General features: G+C 45.5%; 3 protein-coding genes across 3 annotated transcripts; 1 reads left to right on the forward strand and 2 right to left on the reverse strand.

The window, feature by feature from the left end:
- Window positions 1-732: 732 nt before the first annotated feature.
- On the forward strand, window positions 733-1365 carry LOC140035794 (uncharacterized). The gene has a single exon (XM_072077192.1). It carries the CDS (start codon window positions 733-735, stop codon window positions 1363-1365), a length of 633 nt encoding a protein of 210 aa, XP_071933293.1.
- Window positions 1366-1782: 417 nt separating this feature from the next.
- LOC140035466 (uncharacterized) lies at window positions 1783-8038 on the reverse strand. Its single transcript, XM_072076662.1, has 5 exons — window positions 4775-8038; window positions 3427-4061; window positions 3082-3291; window positions 2311-2525; window positions 1783-2143 (listed from the first exon to the last, which is right to left on the reverse strand). The coding sequence occupies exons 1-5, from the start codon at window positions 7425-7427 to the stop codon at window positions 2098-2100; spliced, it is 3759 nt and encodes a 1252-aa protein (XP_071932763.1). The 5' UTR covers window positions 7428-8038; the 3' UTR covers window positions 1783-2097.
- A 145-nt stretch (window positions 8039-8183) lies between these two features.
- Window positions 8184-13463, reverse strand: LOC113733316 (E3 ubiquitin-protein ligase SINAT5). Its single transcript, XM_027259645.2, has 3 exons — window positions 12809-13463; window positions 9172-9558; window positions 8184-8690 (listed from the first exon to the last, which is right to left on the reverse strand). The coding sequence occupies exons 1-3, from the start codon at window positions 13076-13078 to the stop codon at window positions 8328-8330; spliced, it is 1020 nt and encodes a 339-aa protein (XP_027115446.2). The 5' UTR covers window positions 13079-13463; the 3' UTR covers window positions 8184-8327.
- Between the last annotated feature and the right edge of the window lie 10093 nt (window positions 13464-23556).

The raw sequence follows: 23556 nt of genomic DNA on the forward strand, positions 1-23556 counted from the left end.
CCCCCCCCCCCCCCACATTGATATGAATGATTTGCATGGGGAGGAGTTTGATCGGTGTCTTCTTGATTCTTATGCGAATGGAGTTTGCATAGGGTATGGGACTTCACAACCATACCTGACCTGTTAGGCGTTTGATTTAGTCCGCTTCCTTTGTTTAAATCCGTGACTTGCTACCCAATTCACTTCAAACACAATTATCCCAAACGTATCTCTGACTCAAATTCCTATGATTAGCTTAAGCTTCCGACAGCAACTCCAAAACCAAAAAGCGTGCCAGGAAACGGGTGTTCCTCGCCCATAAATAAACGCGCTCGATGCAACCAGAACCCTTAGACAACAAGCTTAGTCCTACAATAAAGAGAGAGAGCGCAGTCAGCATTCCTGAAATATCCTAATCCTCCCACTCCCACCCAACAGGTAACATGATGAACACAATCTTTGACGTGGCGAAAGCCATGTTCAGACAAAATACAAAGCAAGAGATTGTACAGCGGTATCTCATCTCAGGCCTACTAGACTATCTGAGAGTATCCCCCTTCTCCAGCTCTCTCTCTCTCTCTCCTTTTTCTACCCATCCACCACAGACCTATACCACCCAGCCCTTTTTTAGTTCTTTCTTCCTCACCAAATCCTTCCTATGTTCTCTTAAGAGCTTTTTCTCGCTCGAAAACATACTGAACAGTCATCAAGAGAGGGAGAGAGAGGAACACATACTCCCAAGCCTCGACCACCATGATGCACGACCCTTATGCTCCTAGATCTAAGTCCAGCAGCAAAGGCCGTACTAATTTAGCTTCTTGTATAGTGGCCACAGTTTTCCTTCTCATCCTCGCCGCCGGGGCTGTTGTCGCTTACTTCTTGCTTCTTAAGCCCAAAGCTCCCAAGATAGCCGTGGACGCTGTCCAGTTCCCCACTTTCTCCGCTTCCAACGGCACCGTCAACTTCACCTTCTTCCAGTACGTGACCGTCACCAACCCCAACCGGGACGAGTTCACCCATTACGACAGCTCCCTGCAGCTGGTCTATTTCGGGCAGCCCGTCGGCCTGGTGTTCATTCCCGCCGGCAAGATCCAGGGCGGCCGGGCCCAGCACATGTCTGCTAAGTTCAACGTTCAGTCTTACCCTTTGCCGCCTGCTGTGGCAGCAAGAGTTGGTGACAACCAAGCTGCCGCCGCCGCTGGTGGTGGTGGTGGGGGCTCGGTGGGGCCCATGGTGGCAGGCCCCACCATGGAGATAGAGACGAGGATGAAGCTGGAAGGGAGGGTGCGGGTGCTGAAGGTGTTCACCCACAGGGTGGACACTGGGGTGAGGTGTGGAGTGGTGATTGAGGTCACCCGCGGTTCTGTCTTGGGTTTCCACTGCTGATGATGCTGGCTTTCTTTTTTTTTTTTTTCTTTATTTAACGTAGTACTAGTAAGATTGATGAGTAATGGCTAGGCCAAGCGAAGCCTAGTAGGTAAGGTAACATTTGTTATGGTGTTTGTGCTGTAAATGCATCCAATTAGAAAGTGCACCGCCCCGCCAAAGGGGAAAGAAAACTCTGCACTTTCGGTGTGAGGTGTACCTAACTAGCGAAGGAGAGAGAGGTAGTATTGCAATTTGTAAATTTTAGCAGCAGCAGCTACTGGGTTTTGTATCTAAAAAAAAAAAATTTCCAAGAATTGTTAATGCATTCCTAACATGGAGTGTAAGCAAGGATTGGTATGGTATGATAGTAAATCCTCCCATCCCATCCCATCCCATCCCATCCTCTTGTAGCCAATTGCGAAAAGTAAACAAACATGAAAGGAATTTGAAGGAGTGCAATGCTTATTTCCTTCATTTTTCATCACATTGCAGCTGTAAGAGGTGGCTGAATGAGGGAGGCTTCAAGATACAATTTCTACATCCAATTCAGGTCAAACGTCTAACACCAGCACTGTAATGTAATAACCGATGGCCAAGAAAAACTTCGAGCTTGACCAGCCGCAAATTGACTTTCCAAATTCAGCTTCAGAAAGCAAAACGTGCATATGCCAAGGGTCCAATCCATAACTCAAAACTCCCTCCCTCTGAACTGGAAATAGTGGAAACCATCCAACTTTGTGGGATCAAGAGTTACAAGGAGCTGGTAGGTTTTTTCAGCTTCCTCCTCGACCTCTTCCTGGTTCACAACAAGAGCAAGATTATAACATACAAACCGGTAAAAGGAGGTGGGAAAAAAACAAACACAAAAATGGTCGTACTCATCCACAACATATTTAAATTTGCTGTAGAGCCAAAAAGAAGCATGCTGCGCTTTTGTTCAGGCCTGCAGGAGACCAAGTTTACCTTCTGACACGTTTCCTCACACCAAATACCCCTTTCATTAGGCCGTTGATATCCACAGAGCGTTCCCGCATGATCTTGTCATGATATATCTTACTTCCAATTTCGGCAATTAATTCTTCTACTTCTTCCAGTGATTGATCCACATTGAGCTGCACCTCCCCTTTTCTGATAACAGACACACCAAATCCATTGGATTTGGCTTCCCGAAAAGCATCCTGCACACAGTTAGCAACAGTCAGGGCGGGAATGAGAGGGTTGCCTATTTGAACAACAACGATAACTTTCGAGATTTATCTTTGCTGAAAATCCTTACACAGTCACAGAACAAAGTCATCCAGTAGCAGTACAGAAAATATATGAGATTCAGCAGAGTAAGAACGTCCATTAAACCTTGATTTTCTCTAACAATTTAAGTACTATTACTCGAGTATAATCATTCAAGCATTGCTGAAGTCCAATAGCTTTGCTTTAGTTCACCAAACTAATCAGGCAACATGCACTGCCTAGATGTATTTACTTTCACCATCCTCTCTATCCAAGGTAAACCCTGAATCAGATTCTTCAATTACTTCAGAAAGAGACAACTGATTGCTCCCCTGAACTAAACAACCTCTCCCGGTTCAGAAATAATAGCTACCGTTGTTTAGAAATATCCTTGAGTCACCTTGATTTTCTCACTTACAGCCAATCGAAGTACAATATATTGCAAGTATATTTTAACATAAAATTTGCAAAAGCATAGTGATATAAATACACGCAGGCACCATTTACCTTAGGGGGTCGTGCAACAACGAAGGCATTCCCGTTTCCAAGCATTACCATATGTGCCTGAATAATGTAGCACATATTTTTGCAATCGCCAGCATCTTCAAAAGCAATCACATGATACTGCTTAGGATCCAATTCAAGATCAGCAGCCATCTCTAACGAATATAATCCTATTTTCTGCTCCCCCTCTTGCTCTGTGTATAGTTCGATACACTACAAACCACATAGGGAAAACCATATTATTCAGAAAACAAAAAAATTATATTTAAAAAATTCACCACAGTTGACATATAAACACAAGACCACCAACACTTTGATCACGTAGAAGACATTTATTGCACAATTTACCAGTACATAGGGTAGATCCAGCCACCACAAGTAATCCTCTTCCTTTTCATCAGCATATTCACGATACTTGCTCACAACAGCTTGTGGACCAAATACTTCCATTTCTCTTTTAACCTTATTGAGTTTTTCTTTAATTAACTCTTGACCCCTTTCAGGCAATTTATCCATCAAATCAGCTGCTTCCTTTATTTCTTTCTCAGTAATCCATCGGTCCAAGTCCTTCCCCATATCCCTCATAATGGCTTTGACTTCTGGATCTGTTTCTGCATTGTAAGACTCTAGAAACCCGTGAGACCATTTCCTCGTGTGTTGCCAGTACTCTTTGCCTGATTTTTTGCCAGCTCTAACAGAGCCATCACTCCCTTCGACAACTGTCCTGGGAGTTTTGGGAGTCTTTTTTTGAGGCTTTGTATATTCATTACACAATGCCGAGGCTTCACCTGATGAAGATTCTTTTGATAGCTGAAGAGAGTCTTCCTCATTTTGCTTTGTGATATTTGACTTCCTAACATTGTCAGGAACAAGTTTTTTCGGTTGAGCTGAGGAATTTTTCAAAAACTCAGGAATTTTTTCCACAGGGGGCCCTCTCCAGCGAGGTATAATTTTCTCTGGTGGATCATACAGGCTAATGCCATCTATAAAAAAGGATAAAAATATCAGATCTTTTGTTGTGCAATTATTTTGAAGGGAAAAAATGCACAAACATGAAAAACCAGTCAAAAACAGACGAAAACTTCCATAGAATCTCAGACAGATACTACAAACTCAGAGCGCGGCAGATCCATTGAAGCTTGTTCATAAGTTTTAAAAATAACACTAATTCCAACATAAGAGAAATATAGGGCAAAGAAAAACAAGATGAACACCGAAAGAATTACTGTATAGCTTTACCGAAAGAAATATAGGACAGTTGTCCCTTTGTATCCTTGTCCAATTACTGTATAGCTTTTGTGATGATTTATAAAACTAATGTTTTGACAAAAAAAAAAAAACACCGAAAGAAGCTCTAGGGAGGACATATTCTCAGGTACATTTTTCATGCTTATAAAATCTAAGAAAAAACTTTAGCACGCTACTCCGATGAAACTGCAACTCCAAATTCATAAAAAATTCAAACATTGCCCATCCCTCATTCCGACAAAACCCCTACACCACCAATTAGAGAGAGAGAGGCCGGCTAATGTTGCCAGGAAAACAGTTGGAGTGTAACTTATTTAAGCAATAGACAGAAGTAATGTAATAGGCCACCTCAATATTTTCTCAAAGTTATGAGTGCTTTACTTCAGATTCTTAGCTCCGTATCTAAGAGCTAAGAACTGAACAGAAAAACTGACAAAGAATTTATTACCTGCTCCATAATCAAGGTTCTCAATATTTGAGTGGACCCATTCATGCAGATTCGCTAACTTAGCATTCTCTTGCTCAACTTTCTTCTCAAGACCACTATAGAATGCAATTTTATCTTCATCATCCATTAGATGAAATGGATCTCTTCCAGCCATTTCATTTTCACGAACTTTAAACACGATTTCTCTCAGCCTTTCATTTTTCATCCATTCAAGTTCATTGCCATCTTCACCAGGCATAAGTTGACCCATGTCTGCCTTTAAGTTGACATCATCATTTGTCCTGGCCTTTGCCATCATATAGTTGTCTCTAAAGCCAACTCCAATCTTTTTAACAATGGGTTCAATTTCATGGAAGTTCTCCTCTAGCCAGTTCTCCTTATTCATTGATGAAGCCAGCTTCCAATTTCTGCCTTTGCTTTCTTCACCAGATGGATTTCCAGGCAACTGAAGATTAACCTCTCCTTTTGGTTCTTTAACATCCTTGCTACTATGCTCCTTGGCTGGAGTTTTCTGGTTTCCTCCAAAGATTGAGTCTACACAAGTAACTGAAAAATCTAAAGATTCAATGGAATCAGAAAGAGGAAAAGGTTTGCTGTCATCTTGCTCTTCCTGGCTCATGACAATGTCTGTTTCCGTCTCTTTAGGTAACTTTGCTGCAGATGATTCAGTTTCTGAAAGTCTCATGGTTCCAAGATCATCCTTTAGTTGTTGACCTCCTTCCACAATCTTGGGATGTCTACTGATGGTTGGAAGATATTCTGTTCTTCTTGAAGAAGATATCTCAGGTGTACAGATAGAATCATGGATCTTGGTCAAAGTGGAAGTGTGGGGTGGTCTTTCACTTCCATCTGACCTCTGGCTTGTATCTACATCTCTTTCCTTCTGGTCTAACTCAGTCAAAAAAGGGTGAACCCGTTCCTCAGTTCTTGCTTCATGTTCAAAAGTTGACCCTATATCGTCATGCTTTTTTGCAAGGTATTCTCTTGCTTCTTTAACAGATTTTATCACCCTAAACTTCCTTGCAACAGAACTATGACTAGCTTTGTTCAAATGATCGTTGGAAGTCTTGGATTGTTCAGAGTCTTGCACTGCATCAAATGAATGCAAATCTAAGTTAGTGACATCCTTTTCTATCACAGGCCTTTCACTGCCATCTAGGAATCTCTTGCTTACGAGTTGACTGGATTGAGTCCATGCATTTTCAGTTGAAGCGTCATCAGTGTTAGGCCCACTCTCATCTTCCAAATCTTCAGACAAAGATGTATGCTCAATAGTTCCACTACCATCCCTTGCTTTTCCCTCATATCCATCAGGATGCTCCACTTGAGACCTATTGGCAAATCCATGCTTCTGATTTATTTCCTCTCCATTGGACAATACATTAAAAGTCTGATGATCTTTTGCATCACTATTATCAGGTAAAGAATCCCCTTTTTCACTTTCTCGCACTTGCCTCGCCAGAGCTCTGGTTTCGGGAACTTTATGATCAACATCCACAGATAAGTTATCCTCACTAACCACCACGTAGTTGGGTGAGATAGGAGTGTCATTTGATTCCCCCGCTTTCAAAATGCTGTTCATTAGTTCTTGCTTATCAAGCTGAGGCCGCTCAATAGAAGCAGTTACTGGCTCTGTGGAATCCTGAATTACTTCCAACATGCCTTTCCTTGTCTTCTCTTTCTCCAATCTAGCTTTTAATTTTCTCCTCATCATTTCTTTCTCAGACCTCGTGTACTCCGGCTTACCTTCCTTGATTGTAAACAATCGCTTGAAAGCCAGGATTACAAAGACACAACATGCCACTGTGATTCCAACCGTGGGCAATTTCGTTTGCAGAACAGGTCTTAGACTAACTCCCTGAATCATATTAACAAGGTCAGATTTTGCTTCTGAAGCAACAAACTTTACCACAGAACTATTCCCGGGAAGCACATCTTTGCCATTCTCCAATTCTCTAGCCACAAATTTTGCACGAGAAACTCTCTCATTCACTGATTCAGTAAAATCCTTCACATTTCCCTCCATATACAACAAAGGGTCGACCCCACTTCTTCGGAAAATCTCATCCTCGTTAACAGCAACCCTTTCAACCTTAGCCTCAGAATCTTGAAAAATAGTAAAAATAGGACCAGTCCCTATACCCCAAAACTCAACATCCTTCTTATACTGCTCAACCCAATCCTCTAGCTTATCCCAGAACACGTTCCCACCCAAAAGTTTTGATTTTGATTCCAATTCAGTTCCTCTGATGATATTCCCAGGAGGATTAGCAGCATCAGGACTAGTAGTAGCGTTTTGAGAATCAGAATTGGGACTGACCTGTTTATGCTGAGTGAGCTTTTTCCTCAGATAGTTTTGGCGGTTGGAGGGGCGGCGAAGTCGAGCACAAAGTTTGAATCTTGAGTGCCAAGAGAGGGGTGAGTATATTGGGGAAAGAGGGAATTTCTTGGAGTTGGGTATTGAGAGTCTTGATGAACAGGTCTTCTTCTTCCATGATTTGAAGGGAAAATTGGGAGAGAAAATACTATCACTAGTTGGTAGTGGTGGGGAGAGTAGATGATTGCTCGAGGTTGTGGAGCGATTGAGAAGATCCATGGATGAAAGTATTAAGTAGTTCACATTCTTGTTGGACGATGGGGGGAAAAAGTGCATAAACTCCTAATAAAACCCCGTGCAAATGGTTCATCATCATCATTATTATTATTTTGCAGATAGCTTGAGCTGAAAGATAGCTTGAGACTGTTGTATTTTTCGTTTTTTTTTCCCTTTTTTTTTAAAAAAAAAAATTGTTTGAAGACGCCACGAATTAGAATTGTACCTTAAACACAGTGCGGGCGACGGACGTCGAACTGATTCTGGGATTCTAACAGGGAATTGTATTCATGGTCTCCTCGCAAATGTTGGGAAATTGAAAACCACATCTGGATGGGATTTTCTTGATCAGTCAGACAATGATTATTTGGACGACTAAAATCCTTGAAATGAAGATTTTGCCCCATCCATGGCCATCTTCTAATGGGAAGGGAAGATGGGGAAGATGGGGAAGATGGGAAGGGAAGACAGGTTAGAAACCATAATAATGTTTTTCATTCCTTATCAAGCAGCATACTTACTGAAAAAGTCTGTCAGCATCTAACTTCCAATTATGGGGTAAATTTAAAAAAAAATAAAAATCACTGTTGAGCAATAACCTTTGAAAAACAAATAAAAGAAAAAATAAAAGTTCAAGCAATTTAGCCGTGCAATTGAAAAAAGCATCATGATTCAGTGAAAATGTCCATTCTTGTATGCATGCTTAAAACACACACAATAGAAATAAAAACACTCCCATCATTCCTGGCAAGGAACAAGGCTTGGCTCTTTAGCAACTCTCATCTTAAGTTTGATTGTAAAAAATATAAGCAACAATTCCAAGAAAGCGAGAGAGTTTATTAATCAACTCCGGCCAATTGATGCACATGTTCAATGATTTTGGACATCTCAAGGCACATATAACGTGAGAAAGAAAAAAATCAGCAAAGGTACAGATAGATTAGTGTACTGGGAGTAATTTTAACTACAGAGATTAGGTATGCATGCCCCGTTTTCTGGATTCTGCTGTTCCTTCCATATTCGCCCCGTTACACGTAGCTTAAGCTCTTTCCTGTCTCCACCAGAAAAGAAGAGCGCCATGTTGCGCTGTATAATCAGACCATCATGGCTGTCCCTGACTTTCTTGTGGCTGTCTCTAATGCTTCTAGGAGTGCCCTCCCAGGTGAGTTTCCGGCCATTGCCTCCAACCTCCAAGCTGTAGCTGAAGTTCCGAGCTTGCATCTCATCTCCCATAAATCGAAGAAACGCCATATAAACAGGAGCCATGCCAAGTTGAAAAGCTTCAAAATGCAGGCAGAAGTAGTGGCTGAAACAATTAAAAACCTGAAAAGGAACACAGTATAGAGCATGCTCATCACTCACCAGTAGAGGGAAGCAAAATGCAGTCCTCGGCCAAATTCTTTTGAAGTCACTGCTACATAATGAGCATTTGGTTCCCTTAGGCCTTATCTTTCTTTTTTAAAGAAAAGGGGAAGAGGTGGTGGGGGCAGATATTCTTTGGAAACACTGGGCAGTTATTAACTACTAGGCACTGAAATCATAGAAACAAGAGCTCTTCTAAAGGAGCAGCGGAAAAAACATGAGCATAACAGAGAAAGGAAGTCTGAAATGAATAGGTTCTGCATAACACGATGACCTACATATGATAATAACAAAGTATTCTCATGCACTTAACTAAATCAGAGTACAGCTGGCTCCAAGGTTTAACCCATAAGTTACAACTAAATATTCAATATCCATCATAAAGTCCAAATTTGTTTGGAAGCAATATTTAAGGAAAGAATACAGAAAGGAAATCACTTACAGTTAGCATCCATGTAGCATTTTCTACTTCTCGAGGATTAGATTTGACATAACGGTGATTAAAAGTGCAGCCAGAATGCATGTCCACCTTGTGATCATCTCGCAGATGCGCAACTAGGTAAGGAATATCACCAAGAACTGAGCACTCTGAACCAGCATATGGACAGTTGTAAGGTCTAAAATTACACACAGCCTCATGTTTCAATTTACTGTAATAAGGGAAGATCTCAGGGCATCCAAGGGAGCAATACTTGCACGGTAGTTCAAGTGATTCGGCCACCTTCTCTAGTGCTAAACATCTTATGTCACCAAGCTCCTGCCTACATGTTGGACAGCGATTATGTACCCTCACTTTACAGGTGGAACAGAGCGTATGCCCATTGTGGCACTGCAGTAAACAACAATGCATTTGCTTAAAAAGCATATTAAAGAGAATGCCATGCAATGATAAAAAAAGGAAAACCTGATCTTCTGGAAGAAACAGTTAAGATGCTATGAAAATTGTAAATAGATTAAAACAAATCACTTTCAATAGATTAAATACTAAATAGAGATTTAGTGAGAGAGATTGAAACAATTCAAGCAACTCTCAGAAAAATAACTGGAGAACTGACATGAAACATGTAACAAACAGCTCCAAGATAAATGAAATGGGTGGAGCATTATTAACAGTTCAAAATGCCACTAGAGGGTCTAAAATGCTTCTAGCAGTCAAAGTACTTACACATGCACTCACATTCATAGATTGCTTTCATGAGGATGTATCTTTAGTTAATCTGACCAACTCAGGAGTAATCAAATGTAATATATCCACTAAATTTAGAGAGTCAATGGTACATTATCTCATGGGCAAAATTCCATAGTGAAGTAGTTTTATTTAACTTTCAAATACTTTACCACAAGACGTACTATTCTAAGGTGTATGTACGTATACGGTTTATGATTTTTTTTAGATTAAAGATATTTGTTGATTTTGTTCATATCCTGAATATAGAGAAAACTACTCCTGAGAAAGCGAGTATAAACTCTAGTATCAACTCCTTTGTCTGTAACTATTTTTCTTTTATTCCCAAATTTCCTCGTCTCCTGTTCTCCACTCTTCCCTCTCCTTCTCCACCTGTCTCTTCTCCAAATCTTCCAACCAAACAGCCCATTCACTTTTGATGTGCAGCCACCAAGGCCCAACACTAGTAATACTAATTTTAGTTTTGTAACCATTGACTTCTTGATAACCTCCTTTTTTATGCTAACCCTGCAATTTCTTTTTGTTGGCATCATTGTTTATTAATAAGGGTTTACTCTTACTCCTGATGAGGGCTTGTACAGTGGCAGTTCAGTATTGATCGTGGTGGAGGAAAAGATTGGGAGTGGAAGAGGACAGCAGAAGCGCAGCATGCGGTCTACTCTTCTACTTGATTATTCCCTTCTCACATATGCATAGAAAAATGATCGAGAAGGAGAGGAAAGACTTAAGGGAGTTTGGCTAGAAAAAGTAAAACTCAGAGGAAGGAAGAAAGGCAAAAGAAGAAGAAAAGAGTCTAAGAATCGGGCAACAGAGTTTCCACTAACCAAAGAAACTGTATTTATTTAGTTTCCATAAAAAATATCTTTAATATGGAAAATAACCCTTTATAGAGATACATCATGTACAATCACATATATGACGTTATTCAAAAATAAAGCTGCAAAATTATAGCTGAGAGTAAGAGATTATCCCAGCTCTCGAAATATTAAATCCCTGACTTCAAAGTAATGCTGGATAATTGAAGCAATAACTTCCAAGTTCAACCAAAGATCAACAATAATACAGAAAAAAGATTCCACCAATAGAACCTAGGATGCTTTTATCATTACTTGGAAATACACACTTAAGGTGTCTAAGCCCCCAACTACTGCTGGATAATTCAAAATAAAATCTTATTTGAAGCTACAATTTTATGAGTTGACAATGATAATTTAAGGAAAATTACCACAGATCATGTTTGATAAGAAAGAGAAAGAGGATGTAACAATTATGCAAATCAAAAGAAGATCCCTCGTGCTTGACAGAGAAATATAAGCAAACAACACTAAACCAACAGGATAAAATATATTGGGTACTCACACATGGGTAAGATTTTAAACAGCACAAGTTATAGATAGAAAAAGATTCTGAGCCACATTAGTTCCATAGACTAAATTCAGATCCTGCATATCCCATGGTTTTTGCTTTGTGCCTTGAAGGCAGTAGGTGAATGAAACTTGCTTAAGCTAACTCTTCGGACGTAGAAGTTACACCAACATAAAATGTTTCATTCTGCTATCAAAACAAGAAATTAGGACAAACCGCGTTTTCCTTAAACCAAGCAAGAAATGATAGAAGATACAATGCCAACAAAATTCCCCATTATCTCGTTCTTTTTGAATTTTTACAGCCTCTTTTCTTCTTGTTTACGCCACAAAGAAGAGAAACAGCAACTATTGAATAACCTCATACACTTTGTTCTTCCACTACACCCCTTCCCAAACCTGGTCCCTGTACAGTATTCTCCTTGTCCTTTTTTTTTCTTAATGCCAATAAAGTAATTAGAAGTTTCTTTCCCACTTTCTCTATAGGAGTTTTCCCCTGTATGCCTTTTGATCCCTTTGGTCATTATTTTCCTATCAGATCATTTCTTGACATTCCAAAAATGTCATTGATCAAGAAAGAGGCAGACAACTTAGCTTAATACTCTATGCTGCTCAGTACACATTAATTTAGTCCAAGTTCCAATAAAACAAAAATCTTATAGAAGAGACATAAGACAGAATATACAACATAAGTGCCATAAACACAATTTTCCAACAAAAAAACCTAAATTGTTTTCCCTTCATCTGAACCTAATTTTATCCACAAAATGTAAAGTTAAAGTGCGTCATTGAAATTTTCATTTTGAATTTAGATCACATAAACAGAAACTTCTGAAGGACAAGCAATATATCTTGCAATTTGCTGCAAAGACTTCCGACCTGTAGCACATAAAGGAGGACTGTGCAGAGAAAAAGAATTAAGAGCCACCACGTACAATATCCAGTTTCCACAACAACACACATCTTGCTCCTTTGAATGCTTTTCAACTCAGACCATTTGACACCAAGAAATTCAATCAGAAACAAAAAGGCAAACCTAAGTTTCTTATAAGTTTCAGAAACCTCCAGTATCATATAACAGCCCAAATTAGCATGTCTAGATCCTCAAACTAACGGATAACAATAAAGCAGGGCAACTCAGAAACCTCAGTTAAATCTATTCAACCAGTAATGCCCTTTCTACAAAAAAAAACCCAACTTTATTTCATAACCCACCAAAATTACCCAAGATGCATCTCAATCATTTCCACCAACTTGACAAGAATCATTGAAGAGCAAATAAAACACAATTAACATAATACTGTGCACGTATTGGATATAACGGAATCACGAAACGGACCACAAATCCCTATCATCCAACAGTTTGAAAAAAGAAAGCAGAACAATCAATTAAAAGCAAAAACAAAGGCGATCTTGCATCAGTTAACCCATGACGAATAAAGATCCAACCTTTGAAATGAATTTGGGGGAATTACGGCTAAAGAGCAAAATAGTGCAAACCCATAATCTGAATAGAGAAAATAACAGACCTGATGGATTGGAGGGTACATAGAATTGGTACAAACGGGGCATTCAAGGAGCTCATGGACACTGGGAGAGGAAGGAATCAGGACCCCAGCATTTTGGTTGTTGATGATGTTATTATTGTTGATGAGATTGATGTTGTGGGATGATTTTGTAGAGGATGAAAACTGGGACTGAATGTTCAAATGAGAAGAAGGGTGGGGTTGGGGGTGGATCTCATCCTCATCAACAATTCCATCTGAAGATGTTATGCATTCAATGCTATCTGATTCCATTCATAAAACCCAAATCTTCAACGAGAAACAAAAATTAAAAAAAAAAAAAGGGAACAATTATGTACAAACCTGAAACAATTACTACTAACAGTTTTATTTAAAAGAAAAAAAGGGATAATACTAGCAAATAGTATGTGTTCTGGGGCTGTAATGGGGCTTGAATATGCAGAATGCGGTGGTCAAATTGTTTCAGGTTTTGATTTCTTCAAGGATGAAGAAAAGGAAACAAGGAGAGAGATTATAATGGTTTTTTTTTTTTTTTTTGATTGGGGGGGTTTTTTTTCTTATTCTTCTGCCTCTCCCAACATCGGGAGCGGGTGGCTCTCACTTTTGCCAGAGCGGTTTGGAGATGGGAGGGGTAGACGACATTAGGGACTAGCTAGTGCTATATTTTAAGCAGACTTCCAAGGTGGTTTAAACTTTAAAAAACTCGTCTCGTTTCCAATTTTCTTTATTTTTGAATGACTGTTTAAATTTTGAAATTGCTCTTGCGTTTGTTTTCTCCTATGTGGTACTGTAAAACTTTGCCAAACTCTTGCGTTTGTGATTTTATCGAGAAGTTTATGTCATAGAACTCTATATACTTTGCTTGTTGGCTGTGATTTTGTATTTTCTTGAAAATTATAAAACATACGTAACATAACAAAAAGTGGTGTGTTTGGACAAACAAGATTTAAAGTAAAATAATTTATTTCACAAATTTTAATCACCTTTTTATCTCACATACATCACATCACAAAAAATATTACAGTAATTATCTCAAATAAATCATCCAAATAAACTCTTATCCAAACAAACTCAGTACCTACCCACAAAAAAAAAAAGGAAATGAGAATGAAAATGCATCCAATATGACATAATCGAAGTTGTCTTGCAGTTTAAAGATTTGGAGCCTAGTGTGGTACGAAAAAAGGGCAAAAAAAAAAAAAAGGAAGAAGAAGAAGATGATTCATAGAACAAGATTTATCATGGCGGACAAGATAAAAGATGACATGCATAGAGTAACTGAATAGTGCCTTCTTCATCGATGGGGTCATGATACCTGTGGTTTATGAATGAGAGACTTGTTTGTGCGTATATGATTTAATTGCAGATAGAAAAGTAGGGGTCAAAGTGGCATAAATGATGGCTTAGTTTAAAAGTTACTTCAAAGCAAAAGGTCCACTACAGCCTACAGAACCACAAACAACATACAGAAGCATCGATCAAATCAATTCATTGCTTGTAATGGGTTAATGATTGAGGAGGAATGTTACGTCATCCTCCCACTGATCACAATTTGCAGTTAAACGTGTGAGCCATTAATCCAAGTTCTCTGCTTGTGTTATTGGACTTGATCATCAGCTAAGCCAATAGTACTTAACTAGTAATCCTCTGTTGTGTTGGATGAGGATGCTCACCTCGGCCATCCCGAGTGGCCGAGGTGGACTCACCTCGTCTCTCATCGGAGCTCATCCCTGTCTTGAGACAACCCCAGAGCTCGGCTTCATCTTTAGTCCACCGTGTAGGTGACCTCGGCACATCCACCTCGGCTGCACGCTGATGATGTCAACCCACCTGACATCATCCAAGACCAGCACTTTATCTGAAAAGCACTGGAGGCACTTAATGGCACCTGCACAATACTCCCCGTCATCATGCCCAGACAGCTACAGTGTCAGAGTCAGACCTCCTGACACGGGACAGAGCCGTAATGACCAGAGGGTGGGTCCCACCAGCATAAGCCCTCCGCTCTGTCCTCTACTCTCCCTCTATAAATACCCCAGACACACTCCCAACAAGTAAGAAAACACTGTTCATTAACTCATTCTCATTATTCTCGTTCTCATACTAACTTGATCGTCGGAGTGATACCAGGGGAGAAGCCCCGCCACTCACTTCGGACGAGGAGGTTCACTTCGGACACAGGAGTTCACCTCACTTCATCTCAGAGAGGACTGATCCAGGTCGGTCTAGTTACCAACCAAAAATCACCTCCTCAATTGGCGCCGTCTGTGGGAAGAGAACACTATTGCTAAAATGAGATCCACGCGCTCCAGAAGTGGTCGAGTTCCCTCAACTGGGGCTGGGCAGACCTCGGGAGCCCAGCAAGATCGCATCTCTGAAGAGCAAGGGTCCCCAAGGACCCAGCCTAACAACGAGGAGGCCATCGCCAAGATGGCCGAGTTCGTATCACACAACCCAACCATTTTTGAGGAGCTAGGAAGGTACCTCAAAAGACAGGGGAAAGAAAAGGCCGAATCTTCCAAGAGGAGGCCGACGAAGTCCCCTGAGGCACCTTCAGGTGAAGACTCCGATGAGGGGCGTCTCTCTCGGAGTACCTCCAGGCGTGCCTCCTCCAAGGCGACTTCTAAGCTAGCCTCCATCTCCCGGGCATTTTCCCGGGGACTGCTAGGGAAGCGAGCTGAGGGCCTACCTCGGCGCCCCGAGGGCCTGGCTTCGGACTACATGAGGGCTCCGCCCTTTACGGATGACATCAATGGGGAAAGGGTGCCCCCGAACTTCAAACTTCCAAACTTGCACACCTATGACGGCCGAGATGACCCCGAGGATCACCTCCGCGCCTTCATCTCCGCATTCCGACTCTACTGCGTCCCTGACGCCGTGATTTGTCGGGCTTTCCCCATTTTCCTACATGGGACTGCCCGAAAGTGGTTCTGGAGTTTGGAACCAGGGAGCATTTCCTCCCTGGATGAGCTGATAGACCGGTTCATCCACCGCTTCGTGTCGTCTCGACCAATCACGAAGACTTCGCCTTATCTCTTGAACCTTCAACAGGGTCAGGGCGAGTCTCTTCGCTCGTATGCTCAGAGGTTCAACGAGGAGAATGTGCAAATACCTGATCAGAACGAGCAGGTAACTCTCGCGGCCTTTACCAACGGGTTGGTGGCCGGACTCTTCAACACCGAAATCCATCGGGATTACCCTCGTACACTTCACGAACTCTGGGAAAGAGTGGACCAGGGAATCCGAAGTGAAGATGTGAATCGCATGAAGCGAGAAGCCCAAGCCTCTCGTACGGGACAAGATGCCCGGAGAAGGAAAGACATCGGCCGAGGTGAACTCGGCCCAAGTGGCACTTCAAACCCACCCCGAGACCGCCGGAGTGTCTTTGACCGGATCGTGAAAGGAAGATCTTCCACCTCGGACGCTGAGCTAACACCGCTCAACTCCAGCCGATCTCATGTCTTGGCTGTGATGAGGCAGAACCACCTCGGCCGAACACCTCCTGAGATCCCTAGAAGAAGAGATAGGAGGAACTCCAGCCTCTACTGTGCCTACCATCGAGATGTTGGGCACGAGACCGAAGACTGCAACGATCTGAAACGAGAGATCGAAAACCTAATTCGGCAGGGACACTTGAAACAATTTGTCCGCAAAGATGGAAGTTTCGGACGAAGTGCCTCCCACCGGGAGAGCCGAGGTCCTCGCCGAGAAGACAGGCGGGACACCAAGCTCAACTGCCGAGGTCCTGAGGACCAGAAAGGGGACCAAAGGCCTCCACGCGACGGATCACCAGGCTATGGTCCAAACATTGCCGGGGTGATCAACACCATCTCAGGTGGTCCCACGGGAGGAGACAGCCAGAGCTCCCGAAAGCGGACCTACCGCCAAGCCGGCATGGATGTGGCCGAGCCGAGCTCGAGGCTGTCCGAGGTCATAACCTATGGTCCCCGCGACCCTGTCCCCGCTGCCTCCAGCACTCACGAGACCCTCGTGATTGAGGTCCTCACAAACAATTATATAGTCAAAAAGGTCTACGTTGACCCCGGAAGCTCGGTAGACGTCCTGTACTACCGAACTTTCGAGAATTTGAAGTTGACCCGGGAACAACTCACCCCGGTCAGAACTCCCCTTGTCGGCTTCGGGGGACACGTCGTCCACCCGGAAGGCATGGTGAATTTAATGGTGACTATCGGGCGTCATCCCCGTTGCCGAACTGTGCCTGTCAGCTTTGCGGTGGTCAAAGCGGACTCTCCTTACAACATGCTGATAGGCCGGCCCACGCTCAATGCCTTGAGAGCCGTATATTCCACCTACCACCTAAGCTTCAAATTTCCAACGCCAGAGGGTGTGGCCGAGGTGAGCAGCGACGTGGGCGCCGCCCGAGAATGCTACCTCGCCACCATCCAAGCCGCAGTCGGACCTCAGCCCCCGCCGAGGTCAGAAGAAAAGAGGCCGGCTGTCCTCTCCATAGACTGCATCGACCCTCAGAAGGCAGGAGAGCCCAGCAGGCTTGAGCCCGGGGACGAGGTGGAACAAGTGGTTTTGGATGAAGCCAAGCCTGACCAAGTGGTCCAAGTAGGGGTCGGACTCCCTTCACCCCTGAAAGAAGAAATGATCTCCCTGATCAAGGACCACCGAGACATCTTTGCGTGGTCCGCAGATGAAGTGGTTGGAGTGCCACCCGAGCTTATGACTCACCAACTTAACGTTAACCCACAGGCCCGACCTGTGCGGCAGAAGCGAAGGCACTTCGGCCCCGAACGCAGCAAGGCCATATCGGACGAGGTCGACAAGCTCTTGCCGGCCAAGATGATCCACGAAGTCCAGTATCCGACCTGGCTGTCCAACCCAGTCATGGTCAAAAAGGACACCGGCGGATGGAGAATGTGTGTAGACTACACCGACCTCAACAAGGCCTGTCCCAAAGACTGCTATCCCCTCCCGAGAATAGACACCCTCGTCGACTCGGCGATGGGGTACGAGATCCTTTGCTTCCTAGATGCCTTCAAAGGGTATCATCAAATAGGAATGAGTGAAGAGGACCAAGAAAAGACGGCGTTCTACACCGACCAAGGTGTTTATTGCTACACCACCATGCCATTCGGGCTAAAGAACGCCGGGGCGACCTACCAAAGGCTGATCAACCGACTCTTCAAGAATCAGATCGGCCGTAATGTGGAGGCTTACGTGGATGACATCCTCGTCAAAAGTCTCGCCACTTCATCCTTCCTGTTAGACTTGAGGGAAGTTTTCGGGGTCCTGCGAGACTCGAGAATGAAGCTGAATCCCAAGAAGTGCGTCTTCGGCGTCACCTCGGGAAAATTCTTGGGGTATCTGGTTTCCCATCGGGGGATCGAGGCCAACCCGGACAAAGTCAAGGCCATTCAAGATATGTCCCCACCTCGGAACCTCCGAGAAGTCCAAAGACTGAATGGACGCCTGGCCGCGCTGAACCGCTTTTTGTCTCAATCTGCTGAGAAGGCCCTGCCCTTCTTTAAAGTGCTGAACAAGTCTGATCAGTTCGCCTGGACTGAGGAGTGTCAGTCTGCCTTCGACCAGCTGAAGCAGTACTTGCACCATCTGCCCACTCTCGCTTCACCTCGGCCCGAGAAGAAGCTCTACCTCTACCTCTCTGCAGCCGACGAGGCTGTCAGCGCTGTGCTCATCCGAGATGAGGGCACCCAAGTGCCGGTCTACTACGTCAGCCGAGCTCTTCGCGGGCCGGAGACTCGATACACTCAGGTGGAAAAACTGGTGCTGGGACTAGTCCATGCCGCTCGGCGGTTGAAGCCCTATTTCTTAGCCCATCCTATCTCGGTCAGGACTGACCAGCCCATTCGGCAAATATTGGTGCGACCCGAAGCTTCTGGTCGCCTCACCAAGTGGGCTGTCGAGCTGGGAGAGTATGACTTAACATACGAGCCTCGCACAGCTATAAAGGCACAAGCCTTAGCCGACTTCCTCGCCGAACTGACCTTCACGGAAGGTCCGGAGTCCGCCTCCGCCGGAGCTGAAGTGTCCACTTCATCCCCATGGACATTGTATGTCGATGGATCCTCTAATGGAGAAGGCTGCGGAGCCGGGCTACTCCTGGAAGGACCTCAAGGAGAGGTATGCTCCTACGCCCTTCGCTTTGGCTTCCCAGCCACCAATAATGAAGCCGAGTACGAGGCCCTAATTGCTGGACTCCAGCTGGCCCGAAGGCTCGGCGCCCAGCAAGTCCATGTCCGCAGTGACTCCCAACTTGTTGTGCGCCAAGTTCTTGGCGAATACGAGGCTAAGGATGGGACCATGCAAAGGTACCTCTCCAAGGTTCACCAACTAACCGCATATTTCAAGTCATTCGAAATCCAAAGAATCCCCCGGTCCCAGAATAAGCGAGCCGACGCCTTATCCCGGCTGGCCTCCACTTCATTCTCTGACCTCAACAAGACGGTTTTAGTGGAAGTTCTGAATGAACCCGCATATGTGGAAGAGGTGGCCTGCCCCGTGCACTCCGAAGATACCTGGATGACCCCGTTCATCCTTTTCTTGGGTCAAGGAACACTCCCTGAAGACCGACCCGAGGCGAGAAGAATACAACGCAAGGCGGCTCGATACGCCCTCCGCGATGGAGAATTGTACAAACGCTCCTACCTCGGCCCCTGGCTGAGGTGTATCACTCCCGAGGCCGGACGTCATATCCTCCACGAGATCCACGAAGGCCTCAGATCCACGAGATCCACGAGATCCACGAGATCCACGAAGACTATGCTCCTTGGATACTTCTGGCCGTCACTTCGGCAAGACTCCCAGGACCTCGTCCTCGGCTGTCCTTCCTGCCAAGTCCATGCACCCGAGCATCACCAGCCCTCAAATTTCATGGTCCCCATCACTTCACCTTGGCCATTCGAGCAATGGGGGACAGATATCATAGGTCCTTTCCCTAAAGCGGTCGGGGGCTATACCTTTCTTGTGACTGCTGTGGACTACTTCACTAAGTGGGTCGAGGCCGAGCCACTTCGGACCATCTCGGGGCTGGCCATTCAAAAATTCTTTTGGAAGTGCATTGTCTGCCGCTTCGGCATACCTCAGATCATCATCTCGGACAATGGGAGACAATTTGCCGAGAATCCATTCAAGACCTGGTGCGAGAACCTCGGCATCAAGCAACACTTCACTTCGGTTGGCCACCCCCAGGCCAATGGTCAAGCAGAAAACTTCAACCGGACTCTCCTGCATGGTCTCAAGACCCGACTACACCAAGCTGGGTCATCTTGGGTGGAGGAACTCCCCAGTGTCTTGTGGTCATATCGGACCACGCCGAGGTCAGCGACACAAGAGACCCCATTCTCCCTGACCTATGGCGCCGAAGCTGTCATCCCGGCTGAGATCCTCACTCCCAGCCCTCGGCTGGCAGCCTATGTCGCCGAGGTGAACGACGAAGAGAGGCAGCTGGACCTCGACCTCGTCGAAGAACGAAGGGACCTCGCCTCAGCCCGGATAGTTTCATACAAGAACACACGGGCACGCTATTACAATGCCCGTGTCAGACATCGTAGATTCCGTCCGGGAGACTTGGTTCTCAGAAAAAATTCAGTCAGCCGAGCTGAACCTCAAGGAAAACTGTGCCCGAAATGGGAAGGCCCTTACCGAGTTGTGGAATCTGACCCTAAAGGGTATTGTAAATTGAGTTACCGCGATGGCTCATTTGTGCCGAGGTCTTGGCACGCCGAGAACCTTAGGTTGTATTATGCTTGAAGTTGTGACTTCATTCAGTTATTTCATCCAATTACCTTGTCAAGTTATGGTTTCAGCCATTTAGTTATTTTTCAACAATATGATGCCCAGCACCCTTTATTAAAAAATAAGGGGGACAAACAAGGGATGAAGTCAAAGCAAGAAACAAGGAATGAAAGAGCTGAGATGAAAAGAAACAGACTTTCATTCAACGGAAGTATTACAAAAAATACAAGCCCGAGGTCGGAGTGCTACTAAGCACCTCACCTCGGCCACCCCCTTGAAGCCTACAAGCCTAAACCCCCGTATCGGCTGCATCCCCGGTCTTGGCTCCCTCCTGGGCATCCATCTCTTCGGCCTCCTTTCCGCCGGGGTGAACTTCATCTCCAGGCTCTTTGCCGACGTCCCCTCCGGCTTCGTCTCCCCCGGCATCCTCTCCAGTTTCTTCCTCTTCAACCCCCTCGAACACTTCGTCGATTTCGGACAGCCATTTGTTGAACTCGGCCTGGACCTCGGCCAGGTCCCTTCCAGCCTGGAGGCCCTCAGCCATCCGGTCGCACAACTCCTTGGAGTCCTCGTTGTAACTGGTATGATTTTTCAGAGACTCCAAGGCTTCGGGAGCGAGATGAGCTGCAGCCTCGTCTATGGCTGATGTGAAGCCAAACATGAAGTTCGGCGTGAGCAGTTGGCCGAGATCCCTGGTGAAGGCCTCAGACCTCCGGAATTCGTCCACCGTCGAGGCTCCAGCACTGTCAAGGGCTTGCTGGTGGGACTTCTTCGCCTCGTCCCCCCTCTTCTGCTCTTCTTCGAGAGCCGATCTGAGACTGTTGACAGTAGCCACGGCCTCCTCATCCTTCACCTCGGCCTCCTTAAGTCGCCTTTCAAGCTCGGCCTTCTCAGACTCGGACACCGCCAGTTGTTTCTCCAACTTGGAGATCTGATTCTGTAGCTTGCCGGTGTCCTGCTCATCGACCAGAGCACAATATCGGTGTGCCATCTCGGCCGCGAAGGCTGAGGTGGAAGCCGTGGTCACCATCAGACTTTGAACCAGCTCGGCCGGGCTCAGCTTCTTCATGAACTCCAAATCCCTTGGCAGAATGGAGTGCATTATTAGCTCCTGAGCGACCCGAGGGTGTTGGCACCTGTCGTTGACCGAAATCTTCCAGTTCGGACACCAATGATTGCCGGAGTGCGTCTTCTCGTCTCCGGAAAACACTGGGGGGCTATGGAAACGATTCCATAGCGAGGTCCCCGACACCGGATTAACCGGAGGCTTCAGCTGCTTGCCTCGGCCAGAAGGAGGTGTGACTACTTTAACAACCCCAAGGGGAACTCCCTCTGGCGCAGACGAGGTGGACCCAGTAGCCGTAGTGGCCGAGCTGCTCTGGCCAGCCTTGGTGGAAGTGCCTTTGGGCGCTGAAGTCTTAGCGGCTGGTCCTTGTGATTTCTTCTTTGGCGGAGGCGCCGATATCTCGTCAGTGCTCTTCCTCTTCTGCCTCTTGGCCACTTCGGACGAGCCGGAGACGACGAGGTCAGACAGTTTAGTCACTGCACAAGAAATAAATATTATCATATGCCTTAGCCGAAGTGAAAAGAAAAGTCATGAAAGAAAATTACAAGGCTTCTCAAGTTCAGTGGAAAAGAAGGGAGCTTTGGTAGTATTGATCACGGCTCGACTTATCCCCCCATCCACGAGCACGGCTTCGGGGTAGTCATGGCTGAATAGCCGAAGTCCCGACTTCATCAGCTTTTGGAAGGACTCCTCTTCGGCATCCCCCGCTGAGGGGTCGGCCTTCGCCTTAATTGGCCTCCACCAAAAACCCCTCGGAAAGTCCACTCCGGGCACGAAGAGGTAGTCGCGCTTCCAGTTCTTGATCGAGCTGGGAGCACCGATCACCAACTTCGGGATGGCATTGTTCCGGTTGCCAACATAAAACCATCCCTTATCAGTCGCGTGCGCCTTGAGGGTGTAGCATCGGCGGAAGAGATCGACGGAGGGAGTCACCTCCTGATGTCGGCACAGCATCTCAAACCCCACAATGATGCGGATCGCATTCGGGGTGAGCTGGGTGATCCTCACCTGGAAGTGACGAAGTAAGTCCCGGAGGAACCTCGACGTCGGCATCCTCAGCCCGGCCTCCAGCTGTTGAATGTAGACGGCCACCATGCCAAAGGGGGGTTCCGCGGCTGTGTCATCCACCTCGGGCGGCAAAACTTCATACCACGGCCGGAAGGGGTACTTGTTTACCACCTTCTCGGCCCTATCCCTTCCCACTCGACTCATAAACTTCGGCATCTGGCCGAAGTTGATGTTGGCTACGTCCACTGGAGCAACTGGCTCCGGCACGCCCTCGTCGTGGGGTATCTCGGTCCCGAGCTCGGTATTGTACTCGACCTCGGAACCACTCTCGCTCATCTCGGACGATTCCAATCCCGAGCCTGCCTCGCCGACTCTCACTTCGGTCGATCCTTCCTCGGAACTCTGTGCCGACCCCTCCGAACTGGACGTCGTCGCTTCTTCCTCAGAATCCGCCCTCACCTCGGTCTGGTAGCTCGGGGTCACGGTTTCTTTGTGGGTTTTAGCCGTTTTGGCCATATGTGAAAGACAAGACAAGAAGAAAAAGGGATACTTACTATTGTATACCGAACTGGACGAAGTGGACGACTTCGGCTGTGATCTCGGCTGGCAGGATTGATCTCGGCTACGCTCACAAATTTTGCAAGTCACAAGCGAAGAAAGAAAGTGATGGGTCATGCGGTGAAAGGGACCACCTATTTATAGAGGAGAGCCAGAATCCGAAGAGGCGGCAAGAATACGAAAAGACGATCACGATCGAATTCAAAACGTCACGCCTCCCTCTCTCCTCATTAATGCCCCGTCCTTTCGACTGACACCTTCTGCACGAAACGTCCCACTACTTCACGACGCGACGGTTATCAGTGACCACGTCCTATCAACTGACTCGTCCACGTGTCGAGTCCCCGCATCTTCCGGAGCGGTTTCGGAGCCTCGACTCTTCATGACTTCAGCA

Source organism: Coffea arabica, chromosome 2c, assembly GCF_036785885.1.
Source record: "Coffea arabica cultivar ET-39 chromosome 2c, Coffea Arabica ET-39 HiFi, whole genome shotgun sequence".
In the NCBI taxonomy this organism is placed as follows: Eukaryota; Viridiplantae; Streptophyta; class Magnoliopsida; order Gentianales; family Rubiaceae; genus Coffea; species Coffea arabica.

Coding starts and splice junctions, on each gene's coding strand:
- LOC113733316 (XM_027259645.2), bottom strand. CDS start 13,078: ATGGAATCAGATAGCATTGAATGCATAACATCTTCAGATGGAATTGTT. Junction 9,559..12,808: donor TGTACCCTCCAATCCATCAG/GTCTGTTATTTT, acceptor TGTTTACTGCAG/TGCCACAATGGGCATACGCT. Junction 8,691..9,171: donor ATGCTACATGGATGCTAACT/GTAAGTGATTTC, acceptor GTTCCTTTTCAG/GTTTTTAATTGTTTCAGCCA.
- LOC140035466 (XM_072076662.1), bottom strand. CDS start 7,427: ATGCACTTTTTCCCCCCATCGTCCAACAAGAATGTGAACTACTTAATA. Junction 3,292..3,426: donor TGGATCTACCCTATGTACTG/GTAAATTGTGCA, acceptor TGTGGTTTGTAG/TGTATCGAACTATACACAGA. Junction 2,144..2,310: donor GTGAGGAAACGTGTCAGAAG/GTAAACTTGGTC, acceptor GTTGTGAACCAG/GAAGAGGTCGAGGAGGAAGC.
- LOC140035794 (XM_072077192.1), top strand. CDS start 733: ATGATGCACGACCCTTATGCTCCTAGATCTAAGTCCAGCAGCAAAGGC.